This window comes from Myiozetetes cayanensis, unplaced genomic scaffold (assembly GCF_022539395.1).
Source record: "Myiozetetes cayanensis isolate MyiCay16 unplaced genomic scaffold, myiCay2020 scf6-25, whole genome shotgun sequence".
In the NCBI taxonomy this organism is placed as follows: Eukaryota; Metazoa; Chordata; class Aves; order Passeriformes; family Tyrannidae; genus Myiozetetes; species Myiozetetes cayanensis.
This window is the reverse complement of record NW_026087853.1, coordinates 34,878,477-34,898,569: the sequence shown is the minus strand read 5'-3', so window position 1 is coordinate 34,898,569 and position 20,093 is coordinate 34,878,477. Positions and strand designations below refer to the sequence as shown.

Genomic DNA, 20,093 nt, shown 5'->3' with positions numbered 1-20,093 from the left:
TCCACTCTTTGCTAACAGTGGGAGGGACTTCACTCTCTAACACCCAGGTAAGCATGTTAGCCAGCTGAGACTGATCCCTTACAGTTCAAATTTTGAAGTACTCTTTAGGAAAATAAAGGATTTTAATGGTAGAAAATTGCTTCCAATTTTATTTAACTTCATTCTATTCTAATATAAATATGGCTACTTCTGTGCTATGCAATTGGTTAAAAAACAAAAATAAAAAACAAGCATTGCCTCAAGACGAGATTTTAAAACAATGCAAATTTTTTCTGCCTCTTTTTGCAAGATGTACATCTCTGTTCACTGAGAGGATATTACAACTACATTCAACAGTATGCTTGTAGTATATATACATAGGGAACACCTGTATAATAATTTAAATAAATTTGCTTGGGGACTAATAATAGACAGGAAAATATGAGAGTATTTACCCTGAACGTCATGTGGGTTTTGGTTGCTGCTGCCTCTACATTTCTGGAAACCAAGTTACTTTTTTAAAGTTAACTCAGTTTTATATATATTTATATGTATGTAAACATATCAAACACACCACATTTGCACAGGAATCACCCTTCCCTAAGGAATCACCCTTACTTTTACTGTGATGCAGATATAACTTCAGTGCCATGAAGCAGGAATTTCCCCAGAGAAGTCAGTGGGCTTGCTTACATAACTGTGCAAGAGAGAGATACTAACATGAGGTAAACTAAAAGAAACAGAAATGAAAAAAAACCCCACAGCCTAAACCAGAACTTTAGACTAACAAACTTAAGAGGCAGAATGCGTGCTAGTGGAATTAGGGCTGCTGTCTCTAAGAATACTGGCTCTAGCATCTTTCATCTGTCACTAAAAATTAACTTGATAAAAAATGATCCTAGGAGGGTGCAATCACACTGCACTGCCTGGAGAGCTCTCAAAGGAAGCACATGCTCAGTGGTGTGATCACAGCAAAATGACAACAGTCTGATCTAAAAATAAATTGGTTCTTTGCTCTGAAGCTGGTTTCTCCCACAGATGTCCAAACCAGAATCCAATTACTGCTTTAAGGGCTAGGCAGAGAAATAAACAATCTGTGGATGGCACTTGTTTTCTATACATCATGTCTGCATGTCAAGAAGGGGAGCTTTCCTGTGTGAGGAAGCATAAACAAGTGATTTGATCATAGACCATGCATATGGGTAGACATCCACTCACATACTTTTAACAGAAAAGTCTCTTCTCGAACATCTAGCAACCATTATTATTCATTGCCCAAAACAGGACTGGACCACAAAGAATCACAGTCCAGATCCAAGAGTGCTAAAACATAAGACAGAAACTGTATCCAGCAGAGTATCATTTTGAGAGAAATAAGTTCTTTTGACAAGTCCATCATACTTGGGCATAACTGCAAATGACTGTACTGAATCTGGGCAATCATCTCTCACTGTCTAGGCTCAGTAGCTGTGCGAGGTGCACTGAGAGATTTACATCACTTTTGTATAATCCTTCCCACAGACCTGAGAGCAAAGCAATCTATTTCCTCCAGAGTTCACTGAGCACCAAGATGTCACTGGGAATTCAGCTAATGATAAGCCTATAACACTAATTGTGAGGGCTACTGTAACTGTATCCTATGTGTTCTAGGTGCTGTTCTCATACAAAAGAGCAGCTCCCATCCTCTTAAAAAAGAGCTATTTTTTTCTGTGTATTATGAGTCATTAGGTACACACATGAACTAATAAAATGCTTAACGCTTTGTTAACAGTTAAAGTCCTCCTTGAACAAGGAGAAAGCCTTCTGATGCCTAAGCCCTACCTGTTCTGAGGCACAGAACAGTATTTTGTCTTCATTACATTACATTCAGAAGAAGGGACTCACAATCAAGATCAGAGGGTTTTCTACTCCAAGTTTCTTATTTTAACAGAACAAATAGAATAAAATTTGTTCCTTTAACTCAAGCTCAAGTACTACCAAGAAAACCAGTTGCAGCAACGTAACTCCTTTCCTGTTTCCTAAACCCTTTTAGCAAGTCAGGGCACAGCCATTCCCATAGACTCCAAGGCAATTAGTCCCTGAAGCAACTAGAGGTGAGATCTACCAGCATTCTCTTTTACCAAGCTGGTAAGTAGCTGGATCTGAGAGAGAGCCCATCCCAAAGCCAAAGCTAAATGATCTGCATCAGAAGCCACTACACTTACTGAACAGCAATGTTTGAGATCATCCATTCTCTAAGTTCTCTATATCACAGTGGTTGCTACTTTCCCTTAACATTGAGACAATTTTGTTTAATACTTAATATTCTTTTTAACATATATACACAGAGAGACCAGCAAACAAAGCTCTACATCTCTGCTGGAAATTCACCTAAAATCATTAATCAGACACCTTGTTTCAAATGCTACATTCAGAGCGGACTGTTTACCAGTAAACAGATTTGGAATATGCAAATGCTACAAAGAAACTATCCCAACCCCAGCACTTCTGCAATGCCATCAAGCACTTACGATCCCAGAGTGAAATATTTTAAAAACAAACACCTCTGAGATGTCAGGACACTTCACAGTATATGAGAACCTGCAAATAGGCTAGAAAAAGACGTCTCAATTATCTCACACTGGACAGAAAAAAAGAGCAAAACGTCCAGAGATAGCAAATTGTCTCTGTTTTAATTTTTTTCATTTTATTAATAATTTCATTCACTGTCAAAACCAAGTATTAGTTTAAGTTAGTGCCATACCAAAGACATGTAATCTTATACACTCTTGTTCCCCACCACAAACACCTCCCTTCGCTCCCTGTAACAGCAGAGCATTTGTTCTGGAAGTCCAGAATGAGGTTGTCCAAGCCACACGTGGCTGTATAGCATACTGCCTCATACCCACACTGCACCTCAGAAAGAATGGCTTTCCATGGCTGCTCTATCTATAGAGACTGGGATTAAAGAGTGTGGTACACCTCTAAGAAGCCAGGGTAAAAACATATAAGCTGCAAGCCAGTTTACAGAGAAGCTTTTGAAGGGCCTCATAAGTATGATGCAGAAGGGATAAACCAAAATAGTGTTGTGAAGACACTTTCCAAAGTAATAAGCAAAGGTGTTTACAAACTCTCTTTAAGGTTTCTACAGACAGACCTAAAGAAACATATCATCTCACTAAGCTCTTGTACTAACAGTAGTTATTCCTAGTCCTAGGGACTTCATTCAAAGCCAACATTACCTTCATCAAAGCTTTGAAACTCAGTTTTAAATTAACTGCTCCTCTGACCACCCACAAGGAACATCAGCACACCAGGTAAATCTACTGCCTTTCCACATTGCTACCAGCCCATTACCACCTCTGTGCCAGGACAGACCTCACACATTAGACTTCCTCAGGGATGGAAGATCTAGTCCTGAAAATCTCCCTTTCACAGACAGGTCTGTTGGCTCTGACAGCCTTGTTTGGCTGGGCCTCCCATACAGATCCTGTCTCAGGTGGCTGAAAGCAACACCAGACTGATCCGGAGACACTCCCTCCCCTCAGCACCTGCTGGCATGTGAACAGAAGCAGCTGAGACTCCAGGGGCAATAGTGAGGGGGTACAAGAGTCTTAGAGCCTTAGGCAGGCTTTTTTTCCTACGTGCAAAAATTACGTTTCTCCAGTCAATACCCCTGCTCCATTTGTCTTGCGTTCTGCAAGAGCATCTATGCATCTGACCCCAGTGGGCTTGTCCAGCATCCTATCAAATGAGTACCTTCCCCTTCCACCTCCCTGCTCCACCCAGCCACAACATCAGGAACAGCAGGTTTGATTATATTAAGCCTCAGTGTGATTAACTGTGTGTGAAAGGTATTCATGTTCACCAAATATATAGAGTGTCTTCTTCCCTCCCTTCTGGGAAATAAAATTTTGCAGTCGTAAGGACTCTGGTTTCTCCTCTCCCCTGTACTCTTTTAACTGAAAGGAAAAAAAAATGGTGGGAAATAAAAAATAGTTTAAAGAGTACAAACAGCACTGAAAAGACTAATAGAGAACAGATATCCAGGCAGAGGGATCGGGAATGAGCCCAGAATACAAAGTCAACTCTTACCTTCTGCATGTCCCTGTGAAAGGTGAGTGCAAAAACTGGAGATATGTGCACCACTCTGCAACCAAGCTCCAAACCCCACTTTCCTATAGTTCTTGTTCCAACAGTGGCACTTCAGTACTCTTCCCTCCAGCTTCTGTTCGGTTACTAATCCTTACTGCACAGGAAAAGGAGAGTTGTATTTCATTTAACCCGTTCAGCCTCTCAGTTTCTTCGCAAGAGTTTTCACTTTAGCTTTGGAAGGCCAGAGTCGTAAGCATGCACGCAGGCACGCCTGCTTTGGAATTGTTTCTAGCTTCTGTAGTCTGTGTGTGAGCACGCATATGATCTCTAAACTGTGCCTAAAGTTGTTCCAGGGGTGGAGCCCTTTGTAACTAGTTTCATTTTAGCTGTAGGCAGCATATCAAAAGAGAGACAGCTATCCACGGATCCATTTGGTATTCTTCTTCAGTAAGTTCCTAACTCTGAAAAAAAAAAATCTAATTTCATATTTACTTTAAAACTACAGCCCGAACCACGGTTCACAGATATGCTTTCGACAAAAGAAAGTTTGAACTTCAATACAATTCACAGCTAGATTTGTGTCTAGGCAAAGTTAAGCAGATTCCTAAGGTCTGAAAATAGCAGCACTTTAGATATGTATCTGAATTTAAACAAAGCAGCACAGGTTTCTCTATTTTTTCCTCTGACAAATGCCATGCAATTCAGAAACCCTCTGAAAACTCCTGTGAAGGAACAATTTAAGAAGATAAAACCTGCTAAATGAAAAGGAATCTAGTTGGATGCATTACAAGACAAAACTTTTGTTATTAACCATGAGGGTACTGGAGAAATCATTGCATAACAACTTACGCGTTGCTGTTGTTTTATTTTGCAAAGAGACAATTCTGTCCTCCCCCTCCCCTGCCTTGATTTTGTCCTCTGCTTAGTACTAACCAAATAAATAATGGAATACAGAGACCACAGATCTAGAAAAATAGATTCTGGTCCAGCAATTACAACAGCTACCAGCATTTCAACTCTATTTAATATTTTGACTGAGGTTTCCAAGATTATGAGAATAGCTTTAAAGTCTTAAGTTTGGATTGGTTCTTCCATGTTTGCCTTCCAGTTTTAGAGTCCTTTTTCATCAGTAGTTCATTTGTAACCATGAGAAACAGAACCTTGCTCTCAAAAGGAAAGATGAAGTCTTCTACCTTCAGGTAACTCCACACGTTGGATGGTCCCAGGAAGATATTAATGTGCAATGAAATTTCCAGAACTGCTATCACTAATGTCTTTTTGGCCACCCTGCCGCTTTAGATAATAAAAAGAGACAACATCCTTGGCAACTGCTGACAAGCCTAGATGCACACAGCTCCAAATGGAAAAGAAAGTTTCCAACAGACTTATAAATATATCAGGTGACACAGAAGCAATTTTATTCCAGGGCTACAGCTCTTTTTCAACCCTGCTGTTCAGTCCCTGTCTGGAAGCTAGCTGCAAAAGGTACAAATCCTGCTGTTACACATCCCACAGGGGACAAAGTTCAAATAAGAGTCACATCTTTTCCACAAGCAAAAGCAATCCTGTACTTCCCTGTCAAAGCTAAATCTGCCACAATAAACAAGGATAAGCCCTAACAGGAAATCCAACACAAAACATCAACACCCCCACACAGCAGCAGGGGAATTCCAAAAGATTGAAAGACACAGTGCACCCCAGAAGAACATCTAATGGTGGTGCAGATGCATGGCTACTTACGTAACCCGCGTCAGGAGAGACAACAATTGGACATTGTAAATGCCTCAATTAAGAATACAGAAATTATTGCCCTGCCCCTTTAGGTTCAAATGTTCTTTTAAGAAAAATAAATCTGGGCCTTGGGCCAAGATGTGGCCCCTCCTTTTCCATCAGAAAGAAATTACATCAGCATGTATTTTTTCTTTATCCACCTGTACTCTCAACTGGCCATTGGTTAATGTCATCCTGCCAGCTGTCACTTTTATCCTAAGTTTCATAATATTTGATCAAAACAAAACCTGAACTCCTGGCCTTCTCCAAATAAACCAAACTTTCAGATCAGTTTAAAGCTTTTAGCCAGTACCACTGGCAAGAAAATGCTTGAAATCATCCCAAAGGTTCAAAATCTAGAAGACAAAAAAACCCACAACTTCAGATGAGGTTATAAATGTGCAAATACTGTCTCTTATGGCAGCAGGACCCTCAACGAATGATTTTTTGAAATATAAAATTTAGTCATGTTCTTGTAGTTCTTGTATTCTTGTTGATAGTTTAAACTACAAGAGAATTCAGAGACAGGGAAAATATAACTGCCCATGTTGGAATCTAGACAGCATACATTCAAAAAACAGCTTTGCCTACTGCATTGAAGAAGTTATTGTGTAAACACATCTGGAGTAATTTTTAACCCCATAGAAACTTAATAGATAAGCTCCTCAGATGCTGAAATTAAAAAAAAAAAGAAGTGACCAGACTTTTACCACAACTAAGCAACATGAAACATTGATTAAACTCCTTTTATTAAAAAGAGAAAAGAAAAATCTGCTCGTACTTCCTGGTTGCAGCAGAGATGTGACAAAATCAGAACCTGTTAATATAGGATTTGAGCTTGAGGTCAGTCCTTACCAGGAAAAAGACAAGGCAAATACAAAGTTAACCTCTGCCCTGTGGTTCCACAGAAAGTACGGTGCATGTACCTTTTCTCTGGGAGAAAGGACATGATCCCTGTGTTGAAATTGTTTTCAACACCTCCATTTAGTGAAAGCAAGATAATGCACCGATTCAAGACCATTCCATCTCTTGATCAGACACTGATGGGTCACTATGGAGTCAATACAGTCAGGACCAGAGGAATTTGCCTCTTCCCACTAGTTCTAATCAGTGGTTAGCCTGGAAGCAATGGCATCTGGGTGTCACAGATGTGACCAAGAAGGAACAGTTCAGTGAATGCATACTGAATTGATACGGAACACGATATCCCTTCGAACCGCACCAGTGAAGCGCTTTTGGCAAGAAGCAACCCCTACAGGAGCTGTGGCACCGGGATTTCAGCAGTTACATGGCCAGAGGTCAGTAATAAGGCTTCTGCTTTCTCTTTTGCTATACTCCAGAAATACTTCTTGTGGGAACAAACCACCAGGATTCCTCACTGCCAGAGGCTGTTTCCAAAGACTGTCTAAAGATTTGCATGCTTTACTGGACGCAGCTCCAGTCTAACTAGTTATGGCTGTCTAACACTTACAGCATTGTAGAGAGTTATCTCTTAGCTGAGATGTCAGATGCCCACCAAGATGCTCTATCACCCCTCATCCTCAACACAACAGAGGAAGAAAAATGGATGGAAAAACTTGTCAAACATGATAAAGACAGGAAGATTACTTACCGGTTACTGTCATGGGCAAAACAGACTTGACTGCAGGGACATTAATTACTGAGAAATAAAAAAACCAAACCACCCCTTCTTCTGTCCAGGGAGGAACTTAACTCCTAGCTTTCCTACCTCCTCTCCTCTCTCCCTAGGCAGCAACCAAGAAATTCAGACGAGACTCTCAAAGCCTCCAGAAGAAAAGCTGGTCTCTGTAGTTTGAGTATTCACCCAGGGAAGAGAAGAATCTCTGATCAGTTTGGTTTCAAAACCTGGACCTCCAAGGAGACTTCTGTGACCAGGAAACAATGGCACAGAGTCACATTACAAACTGCTGTTCTTGATGGCTCGCTTCATCATTTAGCCAAAGAACAAGGATCTGGGCTGTTGTAAATATGGTTGGGCCACATGCTTAAAAATGGGATGTTTGCCTTGCTTTGTTTTCAGGATAATATCCAGTTTTTTAGAAAAGTGTAGTGGCCTAATCAAGGGAAAGGTAAAGCCATTTACATACTTTAGCCTACTACCTGAGGCATTTTATTCAGGGAATACGCTCAAATATTTCTGAGCATAGGATAATACTGAACAGTAATCTGACATCCCAGGTAAGTGTGTTGATGGCTAAACGAGTAGGTAAAGAAATGTGTCTCGGGGATGTCAAACCAAGTCCACAGCTACTGGGGACATTTCAGCATGTCACTCATTCCATCCAGCTGCACAAGGGGAAAATAACAGGCTTCAGCTTACTCTGCAAAGAATTAATCTTTTAACATACTGATGTTTTTCTTACTATTTTTTTAAAAATGACAGTGAAGTAAAATTTGATTCAACCTGAACTGAACTTTTTTCAAACTTGAGTAGTGCACCAATAACTCCATTCTTCCCACACTCTGACTCACTATCGCAGGACAGACATGGTTTAGCCCTCGGAACCACAGCCTCTCAGTATATAGAATGTATCCCTGTCAACCCTTCAGGAAAAGCAGCTCAATTTCATGTCCAGATGTTACAAAGTCCTTAGAGGAAAGGTAGAAAGTGTATTACAGACTGATGAGCTCTGCTGTACAACTTAACAGCATCAAAGCCTGTTATCCTCTTGCAGTGACTCTTGCACTGGTGCATATCTGCTCCAGAGACCTGTCCACCTATGAACTCCTTCAGATGCTGAGGACTGTTGCAGAGGAGCTGACCCTGTATAACTTTTGTACAGATACTGCTACTAGCAGAGGTGATTTTATTGTGGTTTGCCAGCATGCAGCCACTGAAGTCGGCAATGCAAGACAGCAAAGAGACATCAGCTTCATTCCTTCGCAGTCTCCCTTCTTGGACACTTCCATATCATGCAGCCCAGAACAGTGGACACCAATGCAATCATCAGTATTTTGCTATAATCTGCTCCAGGAATGGACCAACTCACAAGCACTTGGTCTGGCAGGGTCCTCTTCTCTTAGTCTCTTCTTGATGATTGAGCCAGTTCCTGTGCTGTGCTCCCCAAGAGAGCCTTCAAATAAATTTACTCTTTCTATTCAATAGATACCTCTCTTCATCCGTTTCAAAGATGAGGGAAATAGCAAGCCTGTCACTTCATTTTTTTTTTTTGATTCTCACCCAAATCAGGTAGGACTTTTATTCAGGCCAACTTTCTAAACAACCTGGTAATGCTACACCAAGTTTCAGCTCCTCATCCTTACACCATTTAAAGAAGAAACGCAGCACATATTGACAACACTGGTGTTCAAAAAGCAGAAACAACTTCAAAGTGCTGTGACCAATTCCATGCAAACTCTGTTGCAAAAGGCAGTCCAATACACTGCACTGTAGGATACAAAGTGAAGGCACTATTCCATTGCTAAGACTATACTTGGATACACAAAGATTTGGGTATAAAAAGCCTACACGTAATGGAGTGTACATCATTTTTAAACCAACCCAACTACTCCTGAGTTTAACCCAATTAATCAAAACAAAGACACAACTGAGTCAGTTGGAAGGGAAGGGGCATTACATAAACTTTTTCTAGCATTGGATAGCACATCCAGTTTTTCCAGTGTCCCATCCCAAATCTCAGGTTATTTATAAAAGATCATTCTTAGAGCTTTCCTTAATACCAGACACTTTGAATCCTGTTAACTCTTAAGAAACTGATCATAAGGACACTACAATCCCATTTTCTTTTTCTGTATCACGGCTTTAAATATTGCGTAGGGCAACTTGGCAGCCACACAGAGAATCTCATTTAGAGAGATTAACCTCTGAACACAGAGAGATCTAGAGGGTCTCCATTAGTCCATTCCTTAATGCACAGGATTTAAACAGGAATAATTATATTCAGAAAGCATACACACACACACACACACAAAAATAACATATATATTCATTAAATGAGGCAATGCCTTATCCAGAACAGACGCTCCCCTCAGCTGTTTGTTTTCCTTTTATTGTTAGTTTTACATTTTAATGATATATAAAAAGTAGAAGAAATCACAGGTGGTAAGCAGATTTGAGCTAGAGAACTGATTTCAAGAGAAAACATTTTTAGTTCTTATACAAACAAATATAGTGATTAATCTTGATTTCTCATGCTCCCCAAGCTGTCACTGGTGAGCAAGGAGCAAAGGGTCAAGGCTGGCCATTTGTATTCAGACTACATTTTAAAACATAAAGGACACTCTAATCTCCCAAATGTTTTCCAAATATTCCAATCTGCTCCACCCAAAATAGCAAAAAGTAAAAGTCTAGGTCACACAAATTCAACAAAACATGTTATCACATGAAACAAAAACAGAAAAACCTGTTCCCCATGGCTGTTCCAGTGCTTTGTTTGCCATACAAACATCAGCTCTTTGCTCAGGTCTTGCCCAGAGCTCAGTCAAATCAATGAGAAGATTTTTATTTCCAAAGGCTTTGGACCAGGCATAGACTAATGTGGCAGAGGGGGGGCAGACAAGAAGCAATAACCAGCTAATTCTAGGCCTGATCTCAGTAATTTTATTAACACTGATGAGACTAAAGTTATTGCCACCAGGGCTGGACTGAGTCCTAAGAGAAGGTCTTGCTGAACTGTTCTGTCCTGCCTGAACCTCTATGGGAAACCAAAGCAGCTAGGTTCTCCTTTCCTCTGAGCTGACTCCCTGCTCTCAGTGTGGATAGTCTCCTTCACCCCCACACAGTGCACCTGGGCTCCTGGTGCCACACACACCCTGAGGCCCTCAGGGATAGAAACAGCTTTCTCTTCTTCTCCTAAACATCAGCCCTTGCTGTGCATGGCAAGCTTGCCAAGTAGAGATAACAATATAGCAAAGCTTTGGAGGGAAGAAGGAAGCTGGCTACATCACAGCCAACATGAAGAAAAATCCCCCTGGAACTATTCCAGCTATTCTCCGTTGAAACAGTCAGGCTTTTTCTCCCAGCACTCTTTCCACACTCCCCCCAGAGATCTCACACTATTCACTGTGGAGTCGAAAATCCACAGTGACTCTTAGCTGGGCTTGGCACTGACTGACTACCCCAAATGCTGCTTAGGAGAGACAGGAGAAGAGAAAAAAGCTGAAAGCAAGACCTCTGACAAGCAATTCTCACCCCCATGCCCCACATACATTTATCCCTAGTAATTCCCTGTCCATTTATACACATTACTTCTGCTAAAGAAAAGTAAATCCAGTGCCAAAATATAGCTCTTTGGTTAAAAAGGTGTTATATTCAGCAGTGGTTTAATCTCTAGCATACTAAACATGGAGTCATTAAGATTTAACACTATTGAAATGGAAATTGAGACAGAAACCTTTCCAGTTCTTATACTTCACTTTGGAACTGGAAGAAGACAACACTGACTGTAATAGCATTAAAAGATCCTCTGGACCAACATGCCGCTGATAGCAAGTACTTGGAAGCTTGAGGCACAACATAAGCTCTTGATGATATCTTCCAGCATCAGGCAGCAAGGAAGCTGACACTGTACTAAGGACAGCGCTACAGCCTTGCTGCACAGTAGAGAAAAGTTACCAACAAAACAGAGCAACAGGGGCTGTCAAGACGATGATCCTTCTCTCCATCTCAGCAGACTCTCGTGGCACAGCTCTCTCCCATGGCTCAAGGCAGGGACAGTTCTTTTCCCAGGCTCTGTCCCTGTGCAACCCGTACAGGGCATGAGAAGGTGCCCAGATCCTGGCAGCCGTATCTGTACGCCTATGGCTCAGATCTCCGACAAGGGATTCTGGAATGAGATTTCCCTCCAGCATAATGAGGTCTTTAGTCACTAACAAAGGAGCCTTCTGGGGCAGAATTCCAGCTGCGCCTGAGATCTTGCCTCCACAAAGAGATGATTTTTTTCCAGCACACAGGTTCAGTCTGAGGAGGAAGGGAAAGGGTTGCTTTTGCCGATCCAGGGATTTCCAGTTGCAGCGGTTGAAGGTTTCTGTTTACTCTTAGATCAGGGTAAGAAATCTCTTGCTTCTCTTTCCTGCTGCTTCACAGTTGCCGGTTGAGCTTCTGTGCTTGCCGCTCCTTTGCCTCAAAGGCAAACCTGGTGTCCTGCAGCTGGGCAATGGCCTCCTTGGCCTCCTTTAGGTCCTGAGAGATGAGCTCATACTTCTCTGTCAGCTCTCTGTTCTCTCGGCGCAGTTCCTGTACCACCTGGTTCACCTCCTCCGTCTGCTTGGTGCAGTGGATCTTCAGCTGCTCTACCTCAGAGAGCATGATCTCCATGTTCTTGACCAGTGACTCCAGTTTCTCTTTGGACATGGTGTCAGGATCAGTTCTATTCAATATGCCCAACCCAAACCCGAAAGGGACAAAGAAAGCCACCCTGTGCAACATGCACCAGGAAGTCTGGCAATCACAGTCTTGTGGTCTCTTTTTATACTCACTCTTGCTCATCCTCTTCCCTTCCCTTTCCTTCCCTTCCCCAAAGTGACTCTAATCTTCTTAACTTGGTTAATCTACTTATTTTTATTGCGCTGTAGAAACTGACTGAGGGGCTGACAACCCTGCAGTAACATATGTGCTGTGCGGCAAAAGCCAGAGCAATAATGAGACTGTGCAACCCGTCCATAGAAAAACAGCTTTCATCTGAAGAATTCTCTTGGGAACCCCTTGCAGTACCCATTAAAGTACAAAGAAACCTCTTCAAGCCAGATGCCTCCTCCAGTCTTGTGCACCCAGTCCCAAGAGCACAGCCTGACTTTCATCTTACTGAGGTAAGCAAGCTTACAGCAATACAAGTCAAGTATAGGCAAAGAGAATTAGCCTCAGTTTCTCTTCCTCTCTCCTAATCTTATGTTTTGGCAAGATGGAAGAAACAAACTAAAATTTCTGTTTCGTTTTTTTTTTTTTCCCCCAAAGCTCTATCCAACAATAAACACTGCAACAGCCTGTACCTCGTCTTCTATTGAAGGTATTCACAATGGTTATCACAATCAGTGGCAACCACAGTTACAGAGCCATGTGCTACTTGAAGGTGGCTTGTGTTCTGTTAGGAGCACGCAGGTTGGAAATTTTAAACCCTGGTACCCCTTCTCTCACTTCAGCTCCATCAGTAACGTTGGCTCCAGGATTCACAAAAAAATTTATTTGTGTACACACTTGCCACACACAAGAGTGTCAAATGGCCACTGAGCACTACTGAACTTCTGAGAATCAGGACTGAGACATGCCAGTCTCAATACACCGATTACTCAGGTCACACCAGACAGCAGGGTGATCCCAGCAGCCACAAGGGATTATGAGAGTCTGGCCGACTTTCTGAAGTTTGACCCAGACTTTCTTATGTATCCAGTTAATTAGTGCACTTGCCTAGGCAATAAGAATCATTAATTAGACAACGATCTGATGTAACAATATCACCTTTGAGAATTAATTTGGCTGAGAAGGTGTTATTGTATGTGTCCCTCCAGGAAAGAACCCATGCAGTTTAGCATGGCCAGAGGGCATGGACCACGGTACAGACAAGAATGCAGGCTTGCCCTTGGGTAACTTGCAAAGTAAGGGTGGAAAAGCGTGTCTCTCCTTCCTCCCCACATCAGGAACATTTCCTAGAGGCTGAGTCTGCGCCTTTTCAAAAGCCCTCAGTCTATTCCACACACCCACAGAAATGTACAATTTCATTTGTCATAGAGCACACAGACATAGATCTGTTCTCACTGTATTCACCTCACAGAATTATGTTCCAGTGCACAGTATTGCATAATGGCCTTTAGTCTTGCATGCTGTTTTGCAATTCCAATTCCCCTTAAAAAGATCCTGTAGTTCCACGGCATACATTCAATATCAGGTTGAGAGAGAATATACGTGTTTGCACGTGTAACCCCTCCCAAGTACATTTTTTCTTAATTTTTCTCCCAAAACTGTTGATTTTTTCTCCCTATGGAAAGTTTCAGATGCTTCCTCCCACAACTCATTCCCCCTTCTCCCCTGCTAGGCTCAGAGAAATGAAGCTCTTTCTTCCAGGAAATTTTACATCTCCTCCAGCACTGGATGAAAACACTGCTGGATGCTGGCCAAGCTCTGACAGTGTTCAAAGGCCTGGGACTTCTCACAGCTGGGGGTTAAAGAGTTGCTCACAAAGCCAGCCATCCTACTGCCTCTCACACAAATGCACCAGCAGACCCCTCTCATCCTGGCAGATGGAGTGCTTTGCACCACACTTTGAAATGAGCAGAGTGACATCCTTCAGATGAAAAGAGAGTGGGTGAATCTAAACATAATTAGAATATGTCCTAAAGTCCTTGAAGAAACATTTGCACTGGCTGTCAGCCCAGATCCCACGTGATGCACATGGCACTGGAATAGGCTGGAACATGCTGCAGCATTACAAAACAGCAGGTCTTCATTAGTGTGGAATCTTCCCTGTCTCCAGAACTGTACACATTGCACCCAAACAGTTTAAATAAAGCAGAATTACAATGATGCATAAAGGGAGTGCCACGGAGGTCATCTCGTTGGATATTAGTAATTGATACATCACCTCTCACTATCTTACTCTCAAAATTATTAAAGTTGCCTTGGATACAGACAGAATCTTGGCAACAGAAATGGGGTAAGAGACACTACTGAAATAACAATGTAAAATGAAACCAAGGAGTACCATGAAGAGTTTCTACAAAGATAGATGGGAATAATTACTACGCTTGGTTTGATTTAAAATATTCTTTGATGAAGAAGTGAGAATTAAAAGTGTGCTCATGAAAACTGCAGTGGGAGAATGATGTAAAAATCACCAGACCTAGAGAAATGCTGCAATGAGATTAACTGTAGTTTCTTACCTTTAGTCAGTGCTGGACTCCAGTGTTGCAGACAAACCGGAGGAAGAGGCAAACACCAAGAGTGAATTCAGCTGGGGAAACATGCAGAGCAGCATACCTGAGAAAAACAATTCAAACCACAAGAATTCAGTGCACAAGGACACACAGCAAACAGCAGTCTTAGAAGTGTTGTGGAAATATCGTGTTAAGACAGAAATTAGTGACACAACATAGCAGGGAAAAATAATAAAGCCCTGCTAGGCTGTATTACAAAGAGGCATTGCACCAGAAGGGGATGAGGTGCCTCCAGCTTCTCTCTCCACCCCACTGGAGAGAAAAAGTAATGTTTTGTTCTGGACATCTTGTCATAAAGGGGCCAAAAAAACCCCTTGAAACTTAGACAAGTGTCCAGAGAAGATGCTGATATCAAAAAATTTTGAACTCTAGGAACCAGGTTAAAGGATTGAAAATTGCATGGCAAGATATTTCTAGGACTGCGTTGCAGTCATGCCCAGGTCCTCTGCACATTTCAGGGAAGACAGCTCAGCTGAAAGAATGTTTCTCTAATTATTAAGGGCCTGACTGTGCAATTGCATTTTTGAAAACATCAGTGATTTCTGTGCTCTCAGCAAATGGTACCTCTCTGGTCATTTCATAGCCACACTAATCAAGAAAAATTGGTGTTAAACCTCTCACTACAGTACATGCTACATTGACAGCCACCATTACTAAATCTATCAGCTCTCTTGTGCACATTCTTTATCTATTCCACCATTTCACTCTGCATATGAGTTTGAAATGTATCAAAGAAGAAAACACAGGAAACTAGTTAGTAACAAAACAGGGGAGCAACCACTGGAAACACCCACCTCTACCTTTCTGGATGATGGGAAAATTTCAGGAAGTGGCATGGGTAGAAGTGAAACTTCTCATGCTTTCCCATAATGGATGGGAGCTGCCATATCTGACTGTAACACCACACTCAGCTATGCTGGTTTTAGCACTAGAAGCAGATGACAGTATGAGGCTGCCAAGCTCAGGATGGTTCATGAGAGACATACTTGTGCCTTCTTCACAGGTCTCTGAGCCAAAGAGAATCAACCATTCCTCTCACCCACAGGCACACATAAGCCAAAAATGCAGTTTTCCTATCATGTGCATACCTCTGAGAGTCTGAGGAGAAGACACAAAAATCATAGTCTTGAAGTATCCACCTGAAAGCACACTAAGGGCATTTGACTTCCTAGTGTACTTAAAACAGGTTCTGGGAACATTTGTGGAAAAAATCATTAAGCTACCTCACTCTCTGGAGTTTTCTCAGCAACAAATGGGGGACAATTCACTGGCCCAGAATTTTAAATGGGAAGAAAAAAACTGCAAACCTCAACAAGAATGACTTTTAAATGACTGCTCAGGCTGATGAAGCACGCCACTTGGTACAAACCCTGCAGAATGAAGTTACACGTACCTTGTCTTCTCAGGCACATACATACATTGGTGTATCTACTCCTACCTCTGTTTATCAGTCACAGACACAAATGCCCAATGCAACGTTCATACAACTGCAGTGGGAGACAGCACTTTAATGTCTTCGAGTAGCTAGCTTAAGATTATCATCTCCAGCTAACAATGGTCATTGTTTTAACAAATGATTTGTTTTTTAAGACATACAGTGTGTCACTAACTCTAGTGAAAGTGTTAGAGCCCTCCACACTGTTTTTTCTTGTAACCTTTTCACTTATCCCTAGTTTATCCTCAATGGTACATCTAGCAGCCAGTGCAGCATTTGCAAGCTCTGTGCTTTACAATCTAGGAATTCCACTTGGGTAAATGCATTCTATACAAACTTATTGCAAAATTAAGCATCATCTCTATATTAAAACCACTTGGAAAAAAAAACCAACAACAAAACCAAACAAAAAAGTCCAAAAAACCCAGAAATCAACTGGGTAGCAAAAGTACTAAGCAGAGACAGGTTGCTTACATAAACTGAAAAAAACCCCTAACCCTCTACTAGGACTTCTACCATCTAAGAAAGGAAAGAAACTCTTCCCTCATTAATACTTGAGGTGAAAAAAATTTCCAAAGTGGGACAGTGTTGAATACTTCAGATTAAATAAAACAGTGGAATGTATTAATGACTATTTTTAAACTTTAAGAACGTTTCAAAACAGAAGCTGTTCTAAAATAAGAACTTTTCTTTTGTTCAGAGTGTCAAACTGGAAAGCTTCCAAAGCCCTTCCAAACAGTCACACAAGCAATTCTGCTGGGAAGACATCCTCTATCGCACCTAACCAGTCTTCTGCTAAGGAGACTATACAGGACACCTCCTGGGGACCACAAGGGATTGTCCGTGGGGCTTCCACCCCCACACCAGCCTCCTTGGCCTGTGCCTCATCTTGAGGGGTGCTCCTCTCCATGGTACCTGAAGTCAACGCTGTGAGAAGGAAAGTGGAAGGAAACCTCTTCCTCATCCCTTAGTGCAGACAAGGGCCAGCCAGCACCTCCAGAGCCTGCAAGGGCAGATCACATGCACAGGACTCAAATGATGGTCCCAGTACCTCAGTGAGCAAGGCACCCTGGGGAGTAATTAGATCTGATGATAATATAATAGTCAATGGTTTGTCTAACGTATCTTTCCATGTCATGTTGAACCAAGGGGCTGCTCGAAAGAAGAGGAATGGCAAACACCAATTATCCATAAGCAAAACTTTACAGAGAAGCAAATATTAAAAAAATATATCTTTTTATTATATATATATATATAAAATTTGCAAATAAATAACCTTAGAAACGTTCTTTCATTCATTCTGTAGCATGATTTTTTTTCCTAAAGACTGAGTGTCCATTCTGACAGAACATGCAGACTTCAGAAAAGCAAAGAAGTAAAAATTCCCAAACTGCTATTGTTCAGTACACATGAACTGAAATACTGGTTCAAAGAAAAGATGCACACTACTTATTTGCAGGACATGAGGTTATGTAATCCAGTACTGTAACCAGACTACACCAAATAAACTGGCAATGGTGCAGATGTCAGTAATTATTGAGAAATTTGATCTGGTGAGAAGGAAGTCCTCTTTTAGTTTTAGATGCATGTGAACACTCACGTAATTTTTGGTTCAGGATGTCAAATTCTATTATAATGATTATTTTGACATGGCACTTAAAACTCCCTTTATCCAGCTAACCCAATCTCCAAAAATCACTTGAAGAACCTGTCAATTTTCTGTGGATTTCCCTTGACTACCTCTTGTACATTTAAGAACAAGTCACTCTGCATTATATAAATACTTCAAGGAACTTTTAATTCCATTCACTATTTAGCAATATAGAAATATGACTTGATGTTGATTGAGAAGCCTCTGACTGTAAGGAATGGATGCACTGAAGATGAAAGGACTTCCTCAAAAAGGATGCTTTTAAACTATAGGAGAACCATGATGTCAGCAAGCCCTTGCCCAGAACTAACTAGGAACAGTGTCATTTAACCATGACAAGTTGTCAGTGCCAAACACTGGCATAAATGAAGGCTGTCTTCCCAGGTGACTGTTCTCCTCCTAGCTTGTCATAAGGGCTGTCTCTCAGCAAATCTCAAACATTATCAAAGTAGACAAAAAGCACTGCACTTTCTGAAGGCAACAAGTAGCATCTTCTCCATACTGTATCCCTAGCTCCCTGTCACATAAACAGCCTTGACAATCTTTAAGCAGATTAAGTACACAACAGCTTCATCTCCAGAGGAAGTGAGATTAAAAGGTTTATTGCTACTATGACAACAGCTAGGTTCTGCTGTTCTTAAAATAGTTTTGAAACCTTAGCTGTGACTGGAAATGCATACATGCCTCCCCTACAGGATTCATCATGTACTAAGTACAGTCCTCCAAAAAGAAATCATTTCATAACAGTCTACTTTTTTTTTTAACCACGTATTTTTACAGTGCTCTTTAATCCCTTGTTACGAGCACTAAGAATAGAAAGCAGTAAAAAAGGCACAGTGCTGCCATGTGGCTGTGATTACAGCTTTAGAAGTGATTATTGCTGGGAGCTGGCTGCAGGCACCAGGACAGGCACTGCCCTCCAACAGTAATCACCCCACCCTGTGCACACTGGGGTCTAATCAGCCCTCTACCTGCTCCATGCTGCCATTTTTGGCCTTATAAATCTTTCCCTTGATGCTCACAGGTATTCTACAGTTTGTAAGTCTGAATTAATTCCTTCCTCATAGTAACATCCACTTCTGGAAGTAGAATTTGTCACACAGTTCATTACCAAACAGTGAGGCTTGTGCCCAGGGCATAAATCTGCCAATAACTAAATGGTAGCAGGGCATTCTTCACTTGAGTATGCTATTGTATCAGTGATTAGCATTTTATTGCTGAGGATGGTCAAATAAACCATTGATTCAATCAAATATGCAGCTGCTACATTCAGTGAATGTCCAGCTGTGCTCTGAGGCATTCTCCAAGTATGTTCATGCTGACCTGTACAACAAAACCAGCAAGAAGTACAATCCTCAATTCTGACAGCAGCACTACCCCGATCAAAGCGGGTAACCCTTATCTAACACTACTGAAATCAGAAAATTATTATGAACACAGAAGTCTATTAATTCATTACTTCAGTCAGTTTGGATTAAAAGCATACTCCAAAACAAAGAAAAATCAAATCTAATCCAATTACATTGGTACTTTACATCAATGTCTCTTGACCTTCCTGCAGCAAATCAGGATGTAAAGAGAAGAGAAAAAAATACAGGTTGTAAAACTCAGGAAGTGATTGTTTCCTTATACAAATCTGTTCTGTTAGCTCCTGCCTTGTTCTTCTCTCTATAGAGTTCACAAATTCCTGACATTTAGAGGCCCTAAATATAACTTTAATAGAGATTTCCTGGTAATTAAAAAATACTTAGCAGTAACTGCTACAGACCTAGCTGAATTCTCCATGAGAGCTGATGCTGCCAATAAAGGAAACTTATTTACCTATCCCCAAAAGAGTACATTAAAAAATGGAATTAAGTAAGAAAACAAATGGGTAATTAAATTAGCATATTAGATTGTATCTCCAAGTTGAGTATTTATCCTCAGTAAGATAAAATACTTCTATTTTATAGCTTGTCAGACCCCAACATATACCGGTGCCTGGTGTTACTCCTCCCCACAAGGATGGCTTTGTGCTTCCCTTGTTAAACTTGAAGAGATTCCTCTGCCCAGTTCTTCAGCCTATGGAGGTCCCTCTAAATGCTGCAGAGTTATCTGGTCTATCTACTGCTTCCACTTCTCATATAATCTGCAAACTTGCTGAGGGTACACTCCATATCCATTGTCCAGATCATAAATGAAGTTGAGCAGCTTGATCCCAGTATTGAACCCTGTGACAAACCACTAATGACTTGTCTCCAATTGGACTTTGTGCTGCTGATCACAACCCTCTGGGCC

At 41.3% G+C, this 20,093-nt stretch overlaps 1 protein-coding gene and 1 long non-coding RNA gene across 10 annotated transcripts in view; one reads left to right on the top strand and one right to left on the bottom strand.

Moving 5' to 3' along the window:
* Nucleotides 1–7,773, bottom strand: part of PAPLN (papilin, proteoglycan like sulfated glycoprotein) — a 56,531-nt gene extending 48,758 nt beyond the window's left edge. For 6 of the 7 annotated variants that reach the window (XM_050336812.1, XM_050336813.1, XM_050336814.1 and 3 more), the window contains exon 1: nt 4,054–4,338. In XM_050336812.1, the coding sequence (XP_050192769.1) occupies nt 4,054–4,062 (9 nt within the window). In that variant the 5' untranslated portion in view covers nt 4,063–4,338. Of the gene's footprint in view, nt 1–4,053; nt 4,339–7,435 lie in introns of those variants that run through there. The other variant, XM_050336815.1, reaches the window with a different exon arrangement.
* On the top strand, nt 6,793–17,387 carry LOC126651207 (uncharacterized). Of its 3 annotated transcripts, none has more exons than XR_007631581.1 (4): nt 6,793–7,121; nt 12,379–12,612; nt 12,758–12,809; nt 14,683–17,387. It is a non-coding gene; the product is annotated as an uncharacterized LOC126651207 (long non-coding RNA). The 3 variants fall into 3 exon arrangements; XR_007631580.1 differs by having other exon boundaries at nt 13,833–17,387; XR_007631579.1 differs by having other exon boundaries at nt 6,795–7,121; nt 16,866–17,387.
* Nucleotides 17,388–20,093: the final 2,706 nt, after the last annotated feature.